Raw genomic sequence first — 14,914 nt, forward strand, 5'->3', positions numbered from 1 at the left:
CAAATAAAGACACCAGTAAAATCACTTTAATAAGAAGGAAGCTTGCAATACTGTAAGAACTTAGCAGAATTTCAATAGCATCCCTTGAGAGAATAAATGGCTCTGTTGTTTTTCTCTGTCATAAAAGAACTCCACATTCAACTCTCCTGTAAACATTTCAAGGGCTTTCACATTTAAAAGTACTGCTTCCCCTCTCCCCTCCCCCCCAATTTCTCAAAATCCAATTCAAATAAGAAGTCAGAAAAGGAGTAACAGCTATGTTGGTTTTTGCATCCTTAGTGTAAAAGAGTTATTATTAGATAGGTACCTTCATGCAGTTCTTTCCGCAACTTCTCTGCATCTTCTTGCAGGACTGATTTTTGCGTGTTGAGAACAGCCACATACATCTCTAAGTCTGTCCTACATGACTTCTCGGCTTCCAAATAATGGTTCAGTTCTTTAACCTGAATAAAAAGAGGGAAATCCACCATCTTAGTGGAGGAACACTCTCATGCATTTCCTCTTTCTTAGAAGTTACAGTGTCACCTGTTCAGGTAACATACAGGTGCTGAAGACGAGTTTATTTCTAGAAATCACAAATACTCAAATACCAGTGTGCAAGTAGTATTTGTATTTATTTCTGAATTAATTACTCAATAGAATTCTGCTAAGTCAAACATACCGGTATATTTATAGAGTTCCCACAGTCGGATCACAACAGCAGCGACACTGAGCACAGAGATGGTAAAGAGGCTAAGAACAGCAAACAATGAAGCAATGCTTTAATTAGCATTGATAAGCCAACAACTAAGTTCTGTGTTTGGTTTTGGGTTTCCTACTCCAAAAAGGATGAGGAGATGGTTCAAGATAGAGTAATAACAGTAGTCAGAAAACATGACTATGAAGCAAGCTTGAACTAAACCAGGGATGGTAACCCTAAGAAGAGAGAAAACTTGGGGACAGACAAGAAGAAAAACATTCAAACCCATGCAAGGCTGCTGCAAAAAGAAAGCAAAATCTGTCCATGGAGGATGGGATGAAAAGCAATTACAGTAAGAAAGACTGAATAAGTATATTAGGATTTTTTTTTTTTTTTTTAAATAGCAAAGCTAACAAAGAACTGGAACAAACATCCTGCAGAGATTGCAGAATCTCTGGTGAGAACCTTTTAAGATAGGATTACACAAACATCTGTCAAACATGATGCATGTACAAATGGATCCCATCTTGGAGCAGGGAATGGGCTGAAAAATTTCTTTATGGCCCTATTCAGTTTTATGGTTTGCTGAGTTAGGAATCAGAAGAGTTTTTATTTTAAAGGAAACAAAAGCTTTCAGGCAATTCCTGACTGGCTCCGCAGAGCTCCTCTTCGTCTTCCTCAAGACAGTACATGAGCCACAGACACTGACTCAGAGTTCAAGATAGCCCTTTGTCTTTAACTTGTCATCGATGGTGGGGACAGCTTCTCCAGCCCTAGGATACCAAGTCTTCTGTCTGCAAGTCTTTTAGCCATTGAAATGGAGAAATCTGGCTCCCAGAGAATAACCCTTGGGAAGGATGGAACGGGGAGGGGGGTGGGGGGTGGGGACAACACCAAAAAAACCACCAAACCAGAAGAAATGCATTGTTTCACTAATCCACCTAAATCTTTGACACTGAAAGCCAAAATTACATGACTCAAGCAGATCTGAGGGATTTCATGATGACTGACAGAAAAGCCAAATGTATTGCTCATTCTGCATGTGTAGTCCTCATACCAGTCTAGTAGTATAAATCATGTAAATAATACCTTGCATATTTATAGTGCTGTAGATTAAAGTACTTTAACAAATTCCTAAGTTTGTGCTTAAACATCTCCTTGCTAGATACAAAATAGCAATTCTGTCCCATTAGGCGAAAAAGGTGACTTGAAATAGGACTATCAGCAACTTTAGACTGAAGGAAGAATGAAGTGGAATCAACCACAGGTAAGAATTAAGGGCCTATGTTATTTTCTTTGGTAAGAATCACCACCTAAAGTGAGAATGCTTTAAAAGCAACCCTTCGATAAATTAGAAACATGGATAAAGTTATTATTCTCATTATTCTCTTTTTTTCAAGAGATGCGTGCTTGTGTTTTACTCATCCCATAGAACAACATGCTCAGATTTTAGAGGACTGACAGAGAAACCAACACAATTCCTGGTCCTGAAACACTATCAATTTTGCTCAGGCCTTGCCTGTAAGGAAAGAGGGAGACAAGAACGACCTATGATTTTTATAACCAAATTCAGCAGAAAAGTTCTAAGAAAAGTTATAGACTACGCTTGAGAAAAGAAGGGGAAAAAAGGCCAAAAAAAAAAAAAAAAGAAAAAAGGTATTTTGAGAGCGAGCAGGCAAGCAAGAAGAGACCGTTCACATTTCCTCATCTTCCCCAAATTCAGCCAGGCAATGAAAAGGAAGTATTATTTGCATCAAGAGAAAAAGCAGAACTACTTGGCAAACTATTATTCCTAGGAACATTGGAACATTGCAATCTCAAAAATTTGACCTATAAAGCAATTCACAAAGAATCTATGAAGAAGGAAACCACTCAAGCATGGACTCTCAATCGAGTAAAATTGTTAAGACTGTTGAATGAATTATACTCTTCTCCCAAATCTTAGACAGACCTCCAAGTTGGACTGAAAGGAGGAAAAAAAAAAGAAAAAAGAGAAAATTCCAGCAAGTGATGAACATCTATTTAAATTAAAATACAAGTGATCCAGAAGACAAGGAACATATTTATTTGTATGTCTTAAAGACATCCAAACGGTAAGTTATTTTGCAATTTCAGCCTCTTTGACTTTCAAGATAAAATATCTGTTACAGAAGACATCTTCATTTCTGTATAAAACAGTACAATAAATGCAACTATCTTACAGTGATGTAGATATCATTTACCTTTCACAGCTGGTGAGAAAGTTCAATAGGGGTTCTGACATATCTGAAGAATACAGGAATGTCTGGGTAAATCACTTACATTGGTTTCTTGGCAGCAATGGCCAGTATACCTTTCTATGAACCTGAGATTTGCTTAAAGTTCAAGATTACTAATTCTGGTGATACTGCCTCAGTTTTATGCCCAGGATTAGAAAATTAAATACAGCAGATACTGGATGGAAGTAGATTAAAAGATTTCTGCCAAATGCAAATCTTTCTGTATATGCAAGCCGTGACATTAATCTAAAGGCCAGGCTGTTGGAGCAGTGCAAAGCAGCTATTTTTCTACAGGTTTTTCTTCTTCATTTCTAATAGAGCTGCAGCCATGCAATTTAAGCTAAGCACAAATGACACACATGCGTAACCCAACCCTCAAAACAGAAAGACAGGAAAACATATACAGGCCAAATAAGTTATTTGAGCTACAAGAGAAAAGATATATTGCGCATGAAGAGTTTCACAATGCACCTTTTTCTCTCTTACAAAATTTGACTTTACTTATCTGCATCAGACTAGCATGATGCAAGATATAAATTAGGATACAGTTACAACTCCACCTCACCTTTGATGCTTCTAACTCTTTTATTTTTTCTTCAGCTCCTGTCAATTTCTCCTTTAGTGCTGCAATCTCTTTCTCCATAGGCATCACAACCGAACGCAGCTTCTCAGCATCTTCCTGGGCCTGAAATTAATGCAATAAATTATGAATAACACATTATCATAGTTTTCACCACAACAGTTTCCATTATCATAGACATTTTGAGAAAATCTCTATGTCATTAAAAATAGCTGACTAAACTTCCACTTTCAATGCTCATCTTATTGCTATTTATTTAGTTCAGCAGTCATCTCTATGACAACAGGCCGATATTATTCCATTCACAGAAGGCAACTAAATTTTAAATCCATGTGTGAATTAGGCCATGAATTTTAAAGAGAATGTTAGTAAATCTATCACTCTCAATACTTGGGAGAAAATTTACAGATCGGGCATTTCAAAATACATACACTTTTCTATTACTAAAGGCCTAACTGTCTTGCAACTTGCTGCCACATAGCACATATGAAAAAAATGTAACAAGAACTGCATGGTGAGTTATGGACCATTCATTTACTTATTCACGCAGTTAAAAGAAAAGGATCTGCACAGTAATGCATAATGTACCTTTGTTCTGTTTTGGAAGACCGTTTTTCAACTGATGTAGCATCAGTTTTTGGTGTAACTGTACTAAATATTTCAAAACTATATACAGACAATTTATTAAAAAAAACCCTGATTTTTTCAAAAAGTAGCTCTGAAAAGATCAAAGCATGACAACAGAATGAAAAGATTGATACGCGGGAAAAAAAAAGAGAAATAGCTAGGTAAAAATAGCGAGAATTAAAATGAGAAATAGCATTCAGTGTTCAAATTCAGAATTGCACATGGGGATGTCAGGGCCACACTTTGACATTTATTAAATGCTGTGGCTTTCCTTCACGGATGCACTAAAAACTTCCCAAGTGAAAGTAACAGCTCCCATAGACTCACAACAGCAAGCAGAACACTCAAATATTCACCGCAGTAAAATTCTTCAAGTCACAAAGAATTTAAGCAACCTAATTTGGGTTGGTTTTATGTATGAAGGCTCAGAATGCTCAATTGTTCTCTATCTTCTACTGGAGGAATTCAGCAGGGGACAGAACTGTGTCCCAAAGCTGAAGTTTCAAAAGATGACACTTTTCCTAACCTGATCAGCAAAGCCAGCTGCTAAAAGGTAACATTCACATCTTGTTTTAAATCTAGGCTAGAATGCAGGTCTTAGAGGGTACTCATCTGACTTTCAGATGCTGGTAAGCTTATTGACAACTGTATTCTGAGCAAGACTTTCCAGAAGAAAAGTAGACAATATTTTTAACCACTGAAGTTTTCTAAACTTAAAATTAATAGACAAAATAATATTGCAATACCTGTCAATTATCCAAATGCTACTAGGCCCTTGGGCTCTAAAAAGCTTTAAAGAAAACTCTATAGACAAAACAAAATTAAAATTTCTTCATGTTTCATTCCCTTCTGCTACATTTTGTCACTGCTAGTTTGCGTGTCCAAAAAATACAAATAAAATCCGTGAGGAAAGTGAGGGACATCACATGACACAGTGAATTCGATACCAGGGACATGTGACAGTGTCACACATACATACATATCCCGTCACTTGCACCCAGCAATTCATCAGTCACATTTTTCAAACAGATGGGAACAGGAGTTCAACTTCAAAGATTGCTTTATATTTCATTTATTATATCAGTTCTATTCATTTAACGCTACCTCTAGCCGGCTCATATGGACTAAAGATAGCCCAACATTTTTAGGACTGCTGAATAAGCTTTTTCCTAATTATTCATGGTAACTGCAAGAACATTTCATCAGCAGCCTGATTTCACACTGTTCAACTCTCAATACAGAGCAACAAATGTGTCCATGTTGGAGCCAGCCAGTTCAGAGAAACACTCAGAAAGTTCCCCGAAAGCAAAATCAGACTAACAGCAACCAACTGGAAAGACAAAACTGTATCAAATTCCACGTAACAGAAAAATTACTCTAGCTTTTACTGCTTGGTAAACAGAACTGAAGTTTTGATACTATGGTTGGAATATACTGCAAAGGTTTTGTTTAAAAAAAAAAGCAGGGGGAGGTTGGGGGGGAAGGATCCATATTAAAGGTCAGTGTGATACTGAGCTAAACACTCAGAATAGCCTGTATCTGCTAACAAAATTAGTGCTAGTCACTGGGTCTTCTTTTGAAGGTAAAGTATAATTACTGACACTCCCAAATTGAGGTTAAGTTCCCACTCAAACTTTTAATAAAATGAGAATATCTATCCTGTCGAAAAATGCTACATTAAGATACCGTCACATGTGGCAAGAGGTGCCACAGCATCACATTTCCTGTTTTAAAAGGCGTTATTCAGACTCTTCCAGAGGTGTGATCATTAAAATGTTTATTTCCTTCTACCTTTTTGCCAAACTAACTTTACTGTCAAAGACCAAGGTTTTACACATTATCAGCTTGTACATATACTCATCACCTAATCAAAAACAAAGCACCCAAGCCACTTTTGCCCCAGCAAAGCCTGCTTCCCCCAGCACACCAGCTGAAGAACACGCTGCAAGGCATCTGCAGACCACAGCATGAAGATGACTCCACAGACAGAACATGCTAAAAATGAATCCAAGTCAACACACAGAACACTGCATTGCTAGCCTGACAGCTAGGTACAGCAATCCTGAATGTCCTTTACTGTTACTCCAACCAACATTTTCAGAAGAACAAAAGCCTGGCTGGAGAAATCTCAGGCATGTACTGTACCTGAATTTGTTCTTTAAAAATGAGACAAGGGGAAAACACAGACACAATTTGAGAATCTCTCTTTAAAGTAGGAGTAAACCATTTAAAGTTCATCTAAATCTATTCCACTGTTCTTTATCATTACCAACGAAAGCAGCTTACTGCAGACAGACTTTATGGCCAACTCTGTCACAGAAATGAGACTACCCTCCCCTTCCAATTTCCCCTCTTCTGACTAATAAGCACACTTCATAACAGGAGGTTTGTTTTTTCTTCCTCTCTCTATATGCAAAATACCTGTTCTGCAGACTTCTGCTACTCAGAGTTTGACATAACTGTGCTAAAAAGAGTCTTTATATCCATCACAGCTCCAACAGAAAACCAGATAATTTCCTGAATGGTAAATGAGGTCTGAATAACAAGGACTAGCCAAATTTTGCCAGTGTGGAAGACTCATCCCCACCAAGTCATTGTCCACAGGGAGCTCAGTCATTACTGAGCAAAGAACTTGCATGGAAGCACATGCTGCTATGGCTAGACTGCTTTTAGCATCTGTGATAACAAAAAACCAAAACCTACCTGGTATTACAAAGCAACAGGAAGACAGATTTTTATAAATCACCAATGCATTTTCTGAAAGATGAATCACTAGATGAGCACGCTTATCATTAGAACAAGGTATTTACCTTTTTTGAGCTGAGAAGGGAGATTTATAGAATACACACAAAGTTTTCAGCACAGATTTCTCAGAAACCGTTGCTTTATGATAAAAATCACAGAACACACAAATTTTCTAGAGATGTGGCAATTTGCAACTCAAAATATATTTACATGGAAAAGCAAAACAGCTGCTTCCAGACAAGTGCATGTGTTCCACCAGACACACTCTTTCTGACAAGAGGACACTCAAGAATGCCAAACGCCAGGTTTGCAGGCTAGAGTTGGATACCTCTGGCAAAGTAGTCACAAACTTATCAAAACATTACCCACCTACTCTAAGTGCTCCCAAACCAGGATAAATCACATGCACACTGGAAGTCTGAGAGCACACATACCAAAACTGTACAGTCAACCAGATAAATAAACTTTAAATTTAAAGATATATTTACAGAATTTCTAGCAACATTTGTTATCTACCCTTCATCTCTTCCAGGGGAAAATGTATGCAAACAAGCATAATCATTAGCAATTATGTGGACGCGGTATTAGATTTCATGCGTTTTCTTTGTTGTTTAAAACGGATTTTATACCCAAATTGAACAGAAGTGAACTGAGATATTATCCAGCCGAGAGAGCCAAGAAGGTTAGTGTCCTGGCCTGAAACATATGGCTTGTAGTCTTGTCTCTGCTCTGTCCATCCTTCTCACCTCACCTCTCATTGAGAATGCTAGACAATGGTATGGTTTTCCGTTAGTTTTAAGAAATGTGATATATTAGATGCTGGTACAGCACCTGCTTACAACCCGGAGAACACAGACAGCAAAGTACTTTTTTTTTTTTTTTTTTACTCCTTTGAGATTTATGAAGATTCCTTAGAACTGGCTAGAAGATGAAGATATTTTTTAAAAACTCTTTCCAAGTTTCTGCCTAAAAAAGAAAATAAATCCATCCTTATAATGGAGCATATAAAGATGAGGATGAATACAACATTGTTGGCTGGAAATACCATTTTGCATGAGGAATTGATCACAAGTCTTCAAAGAGCACATCCCAAGTGATCAAGACAATTCCTCTTTCGTACTGACTGCTGATGTATGAATATTCATTATTTTGCTAGCCAAACACAGCTTTTTGTGGGCTTGGGATTTGCTTGTTTGGTTTTAGGTGAAATGAATGTCCTTTTTCTAGTTTTGATCTAATTCTTAGTCTCCTTGAGGAAAAACCTCACAGGTTTAATGACAAAGAAGATTAAAAAACCCATGCAAAGCAGTTTAAACAATTATTTCAAGCTGCATTCTGAAGGCCAGCTTTACCCCTCCCCCTCATATTACATAAAGTACACGTTCCTCTGCTTTACAGGCCTATAAAGCTTTCCAAGCTTATATTAATCACAGATTAATAAATCGATCACCTTTTCCTTTAGTATGACAAGGGATATTTATTTCCTTTTTAGAGAAGTATAGTTGAAAATGTTATTTATCTGCTATACTAAACTTAAATGCTAACTGGCACATAGTAATGTCACTAAGTTTAGGTGAGCTGCTCTGTCATCTGAGCAACTTGCAACTCCAACTGTTACATGATCAGTACATTCAGATTAAAAAAAAAAAAAGTGCTGAGATTTTAGTTATTGGAAAGACTCTCTCGGTCAAGAGAGTTGTTTTCTGAAAATTCTCACTGGCAGTTGGTTGGTAACGCACTGCCAGAACTTTTACACTATGAACTCTGCATCTTCTGTATTGTTTCTATGATACTCACCACACTATCCAATTTTGAACCTTCCTTCTAGCTCCAACCGAAGTCTTTTTTTCTCTTAATAGAGCTAAAACCTTCTCTTAAGAACAGCTGATGTCTTAAAATTGCAGTGGCAGTAATTCTGTAGTCAGAACATCAGCAAATAGGCTTTCCTCTGACTTCCACCTTTATAAAACAGGACTATATGAAGAGCTGTCTCACTGAATACCAAACAGCAATTATGCAACTACAACTAGTAATATTGAAGAATCTCTTCGTAAGTCTCAGAAAAAGAATTCCATTTTGCAACACTAATACTGATTGCTTGTTACAACATAGTAAACATAGGTAAAATACTTATTATGCGGAATGTTTGTGATATTCAATACTGCATTTCTTCTGCTGACAGCAAGCATGAACAAGGAAGTGCAGTGATGTGGCAGACTATCAGATGTTAGTCTACTCCTTTATTGAATATAGGATCATTTACTACATTAAAATTGTCTTAGAATACCTCGAAGACTACTGTAAGCCTGCTGAGAAGACAAATTCACTTAAATGCAAGTTTTTATAATATGATAAACAAAGGTTCCAAAACATTGATATATTATGACAGGTTCAACTCCCTGCCTGCCTGGAAGAGAAATGCACCAAATCTTCAAACTCAACAACAACAAAAAAATCCAAACTCAACACAAGGCACCTCAATCTACTTCTATGAACTCTTCTAAGTCACAGATCTTTGAACAACAACAACAAAATCTTTCTAAACTCCAGGGCAACTATCTCTCATCATGTAGAGCCTGTTGTTTTATGACAGCAAGGTTCTGTATTTCCTAGGAAGGCAGTAGTACTGCATTGTACAAACATGGCTTACTTTAAAGAAAGACGATACATATAGTACCCATTAAAAACCTCAAAATAAGTTTATAAGATCTGAGAAAAGGAATAAAGGTGCAGAAGTGTAAAGGAAATTTTATAAATCTGCAGTCAATCCAGAAAAATCTAAAGGGGGCTTTACTTGAATTCATTTGACATTATGACAAGAGACTTTACAAGGCCTCCTGCTTTTACAAGCTGAAGGCCAAACCGTACCATCTTTTCAGGTGCAATCCTCTTACTGAATCCACATAATCAGATATAACACCTTTACGGATTCAAATGCAGGATTAGGTCATGATGACTCCCATGAACAAAGAGCTAAAGTTGGCAGAACGAGGCTATGTGTATTTTTGAGGAATTATAGCAGGGCGTAGAAATGAACTCATGCATAACAACACAAGTGTATCTTGAAACAGAAATTGAAGAGCTAGATTTCAACGTACCTTTTTCATTTCATTTTCTAGGTTTTCTTCCTCTTGACCTTCAGACAGTCGCCTTCTTAATTCTGCTATTTCCCGTTCCACATTTTCTCGATATTGATTCCACTGAGCTCGCTCTTGCTCCAACCTGTGATGATACTGGAGCTCATAGTCACGAACAGTCTCTATAAAACAGTATTTTCAAAACTTATTTTCAATGTAAGTTAAAAACCAGAGATTTAGGAACTCCATCTCCAACCAGTCAGTGATTTATCATAATTGATCAGAACTAGGACAACAGTGAAACTCTCCCTTCCTCTCTCTTCCCTTTGCCTCTTGCCCCCAAAACCAACTACACAAGCGAAAGATTCAAAAGGAACTGCATCTCAATATGTATCATAACTAGAAAACAAACACACAAGCCTCCAAAACTGTGTAACTCCTAATTTCAAAACAACGTACACACCTAACATCCTATTTAGCAGCACACTTTGTTCCTCCAAGCACATCATCCAAACAAACTACCAAAAGCCTACTTATTTACTCCAAAATGCAAAGGAACTAGAACTTCTCACATAGCTTTCACTTCCCTATTATTAATATTACCCCCTCAGGTAAGGAGCTGTCTTTGTTTACATATGTACAGCAGCTGGCACAACTGAGCCTTGATCTAGGTTCATGTATCTATGTAGATCATAAACAAACAGAAATTTGTATACTCAATATACACGAAGATTTGTGTTCTCTGGGGGAAAAGCATCATCAGGTGATGGAAAAACTGCCTACCGCCTGTTGGCTGTAGGCTCAGGATACTGTGATCCTGTTTGTAAACCTTTAAGAACACAGCCAGTTACAGCAACAGTCTGTCCCCAGTTTACATCCTGCATTTTGTTCCTTGCACATAGTTTGTCTCAAATGTCAACAGCTGTGCAATGTGCAAACATAACAAAGAATAGCTCAGACCTATCAAGAAAAAACAATGACCCACGACTGATACAGAGCAGCATGCTCAGTCACTAGCCTGGGGAAAAGTCCATGTGATAGTACTGGAGGGACACTTAACTGTCTGACAGCAGAACTATGTTTACACAGGAGAGAAGAGAATCATGCTGTCAGCCGAAAGCTGTTTTCAGACTTGTCTAATTACATGCATTATACTTCATCCTTCCACGAAGATAAGTATCACATTCATGGTCCCTCAAAAATGCTTTGCATATATGTGGGAGTTCCCATTGCCATGATTCCTTCTAACTTCTATCCTCGTATTAACAGAAAAGAGCCACCAAGCTCCTTTGCACAAACTTAGGAACCACGCTTCATCCGTCGCTTCTGCAGCCCAGTTTTGCCAAGCCATGAAAAGCAGCTATCCATATTCTGTGCAAGAGCAGACACAAATCACTAAACGCATACTAAAGAGGTGTCTGATCTTAGCAGCAGCAGCTTGCCTGGTTGTTACCTTTCATAATAGCTTGCAGTGAAGCTACTTCTTCTTGCCACTGTCTCTTCACCTCATCGATAGCTTCCTGCTTTGTATTTTCAGATACTGTAGCTATAGCTTTGATGTTCTCCATTTCAGCATGAGCTTCCATCAGCTGGGTCCGCAATTGTCCCAGATCATCTTGGGCTGCTTGCAGCACTGCATTTTGTCTCTTCAGGTCCTCTGAAAAGAAGTATTATTCACAGTTAGCTTGATTAATAAATTCAATCTGAAGAGTATCCATAGTTACTATGGCAAAGAACAGTGCTCTAACAAGGGGGTGAAGGAAACACTGATATTAAAGCATCTACCCATGACAACTGAACAAAAGTTAGCAGGTATCTTTAGTCTTTCTTGACTTCGCTTGCCCTTGCCTTTTATTTAAAAAGTACCTTCTCATGGACGCAGCCACAAAGCAGACACGGTAGATATAACCTATGAATCAGTATACCTGATGAAAGTGAACTGTGCTTTTAATTAGTTCATTATTATTTAACTCATTCTGGTAATGAATCTGGAAAAGATAAGAACAACAAACAGGAAGGCAGTTCTTCCCCCATTTTTGGCATCAATTTGGTCCTGAATTTGGATAGAACACTTCACATTTCTTGAACAGAAACACTCTGTGACCACTACCTGGAGCCCACATAAGAAAACTATGCAGCCTAGTTTGTTCTTTACTATGGCTTTGCTAAAACTAAGCTTCTTCTAAAAAAGGGGATACTTTCAATGGAACATCCACTACTTCTCTAATTGTTGCAACTATAAACAGAAATTAAACTAATTTCACATTATCCTCCTGAGTTTTTGGTCAATTTGAAGCAAAAAGCTCTAGAAGATATATATTATACAATTAATTCCAAAAGCACTAACACAAAATATAGTTTATGCCCACATAGCCTATTTCAATGGCAATCACTTTTAGCAGAAACATCTGGCCAGCGTACAACAAACAGCAAGCTATCTCCATTTATTTCCCTCAGTACCAAAATGCTTAATCAATCCTGGTGCCCAACACCTTACCCCTTGATAGAGAATATGGAACCCTGAGTTAACTGGGTACTTAAAAGGGCATTAATCCTTGTGTAAAAAAAAAAAAACCAAAAAAAACAACAAACAAACAAACAAACAACCAAAACCACCCCAAGATCTTGCAGCATTTATATTACTTAGTTCTCAAATGACAATATCAAGGATGGGCTGCCATAGTCCCAATGTACATTTAGGAAAGGGCCTTGGAGAACAGGGAGGGGAAAAAAGCTTTGGGGAAAGAAGGAAAAAAAGTAATTGCTTGTATATTCTCCTCTGGTATCCTTTCACTTCAGTACATGTGAAAGTTGGATTTTTTATTTTTTTTTTCCGCTTGTCACAATTTATTTTTACTTTTTATTTTTTGACTGTTCTGTTCTGAAAGAGAGAGAATTATTGCTGATCAGCAGTGTCTTGTATCTTAAATTTCTTTTCATTCAGCTGCCAGAAACACAAAGAAATAGGCCTTCTGTATGATCTGATCTTCATTATGCCTGTTGTATTTCGCTCTCATAAGCTTATACAAGCAGCTGCAGTCTTAATGCATTATTTTTTGGCTTTGCTTTCATATGTTAAGGACAGGAAAATCATCAAGATTAGAAATAAATCAATTTGGCTCTCAGAACAGCAGCTATCTCTCCTCTCCAATTCTTCATCAGATATTTGAGCTCAGATGGTTCAAATTTTCCTATAAAGAGCATTATTGAAATAGATGCCCTTGGCTGGCATTAAAACTTCTATAATGTTTGTCTGCTTACATTCTACTTCAGATGGAAATTTAAGACAAATTAATACTACATAAAAAAGCTAGCCACAAAGTAAAAACAGCACACCATCTAGACTACGTCTTTCCACTTACCACATCAGCTGCTGTTCAGAGAGAACAAGCACACCATGACTTCAGAAAGTTAGTGTTAAAACTCACTGGTGGTGTTTCTGTGTGTACATCAAGTTGCTCTGCTGAATCCTATCCATGCAGGCAAATCTTTACACTAATTCTAAAAATTCATTCTAGGAAGCTAAATAGCCACTTATTGAATTTTACTCTCTGCTTGTCTCTTATGTTCTTACTATGTGTCTGTCGAAAAGACTACTGTCACTTTCATTTTTGGCAAATCAGAAATAACAATCATGCTGGATATGCAGTCAACGGTCCCAGTACTGGAAGAAAAATCCCTTAAATCTTAATTATCCTTAACCAACTTAAAAAAAACAATCAACCAACCAAAAAACACCCACCAACAACAAAAAACCAAAACAAAACAAGAAGTATGGGGTGTGCATAGGTGGGGAGTAGTAGTTGGCATTACAATTGTTATTCTTCATACAGGGATTATTTGAAGCTCAAGTGCAATTAAACTTTAGAATAATTCAGAGAATTGAGAACTTACCTTCCTTAGCCAAGTATAACTCCTTAAATTTTGCTCTCTTTTGATTAAATTCTTGCTCAAGTTGCTGCTTTGTCCGCAGAAATTCTGCATTGACCTTTTCCAATTCTGCTACCCGTTGTAAAAGAGCAACTAAAAATAAAACAGAAGATAAGGTACATCACTAAGGCATCTCATTTTGCAACTCTGAGGTTTGGGGCTTATTCTTTTTAAAATATCTTTATTCATTAGCTCAGCTGTTGCCCCATGATACATCAGGACAACCAGTCAGACTCCTTTAAGCAACAAGGGAAGATACGTTTTCTTAGACTGTAGCACCAAATTGCAATAGACATCTTCACAGCACTGGAGGTGCATGTGGCAGGTAGTTCTGTAGAAGACAATCAATCTCCCAAAGAAAACCATAGTTTCATATATACAATAAAGGAAGAAATAAAAAAAAAAAACAGTGCCAGAATTATTTCTATTGGTGCTTCTTTCCAAAACACTAGGAATTTAGTCACCAGGCACAGGAACAGTATGTGAAGGCTGAACAACAAAGCACCAAGTTCTCAAAGGCTGAGGTCAAAGAAAACAAAGTGACAGCTGCTCAGCTAACAACTATAGAAGAACAAAGCACAGAAAAACCCATAAGCTAAAAATTAGATGCCATTATCTTTCTTGTCTTCAGTTCTGCACATTCACCAAAAGAAGGTTTCTCCGTCTATACTCATAAAAGTTTGCCAGAAGATGACCACAATCTATGGAGAAATGACTGATTGTACGATAAAACTCATTTCCAGCAGGTAAAAATCCTCAAGGGTGCAGGTACATCACACTACTTTCCAGTATTTACCACATTAGCAGTTGATCTGGTGGCACAACAAAAGAGGGAACAGTAGGAAGTCCACAAGACACCTACAGATGTTACGACGTATGGGTTTTTTTCAATAATGACCACAATACCACTGTACGATGCTGTAAAGATCCCCCACAACCACCGACCTTATAATATTGATCTTCATGTGCACTATTAACTTCTTTGCACCTCAAGAAGTATAGGTCTGGTTTAGGAGCC

General features: G+C 37.5%; 1 protein-coding gene across 1 annotated transcript in view; it reads right to left on the reverse strand.

Annotated features, from left to right (window-relative positions):
* The window catches only part of RABEP1 (rabaptin, RAB GTPase binding effector protein 1), a 53,238-nt gene that overhangs the window by 19,991 nt on the left and 18,333 nt on the right, over positions 1 to 14,914 (reverse strand). Inside the window, exons 2-6 of the mRNA XM_072881830.1 lie at positions 13,861 to 13,989; positions 11,420 to 11,623; positions 9,988 to 10,148; positions 3,503 to 3,622; positions 308 to 443 (exon numbers count right to left, since the gene is read on the reverse strand). Coding sequence (XP_072737931.1) covers positions 308 to 443; positions 3,503 to 3,622; positions 9,988 to 10,148; positions 11,420 to 11,623; positions 13,861 to 13,989 — 750 coding nt within the window. The remainder of the gene's footprint in view (positions 1 to 307; positions 444 to 3,502; positions 3,623 to 9,987; positions 10,149 to 11,419; positions 11,624 to 13,860; positions 13,990 to 14,914) is intronic.

Source organism: Ciconia boyciana, chromosome 17, assembly GCF_034638445.1.
Source record: "Ciconia boyciana chromosome 17, ASM3463844v1, whole genome shotgun sequence".
NCBI classification, from domain to species: Eukaryota; Metazoa; Chordata; class Aves; order Ciconiiformes; family Ciconiidae; genus Ciconia; species Ciconia boyciana.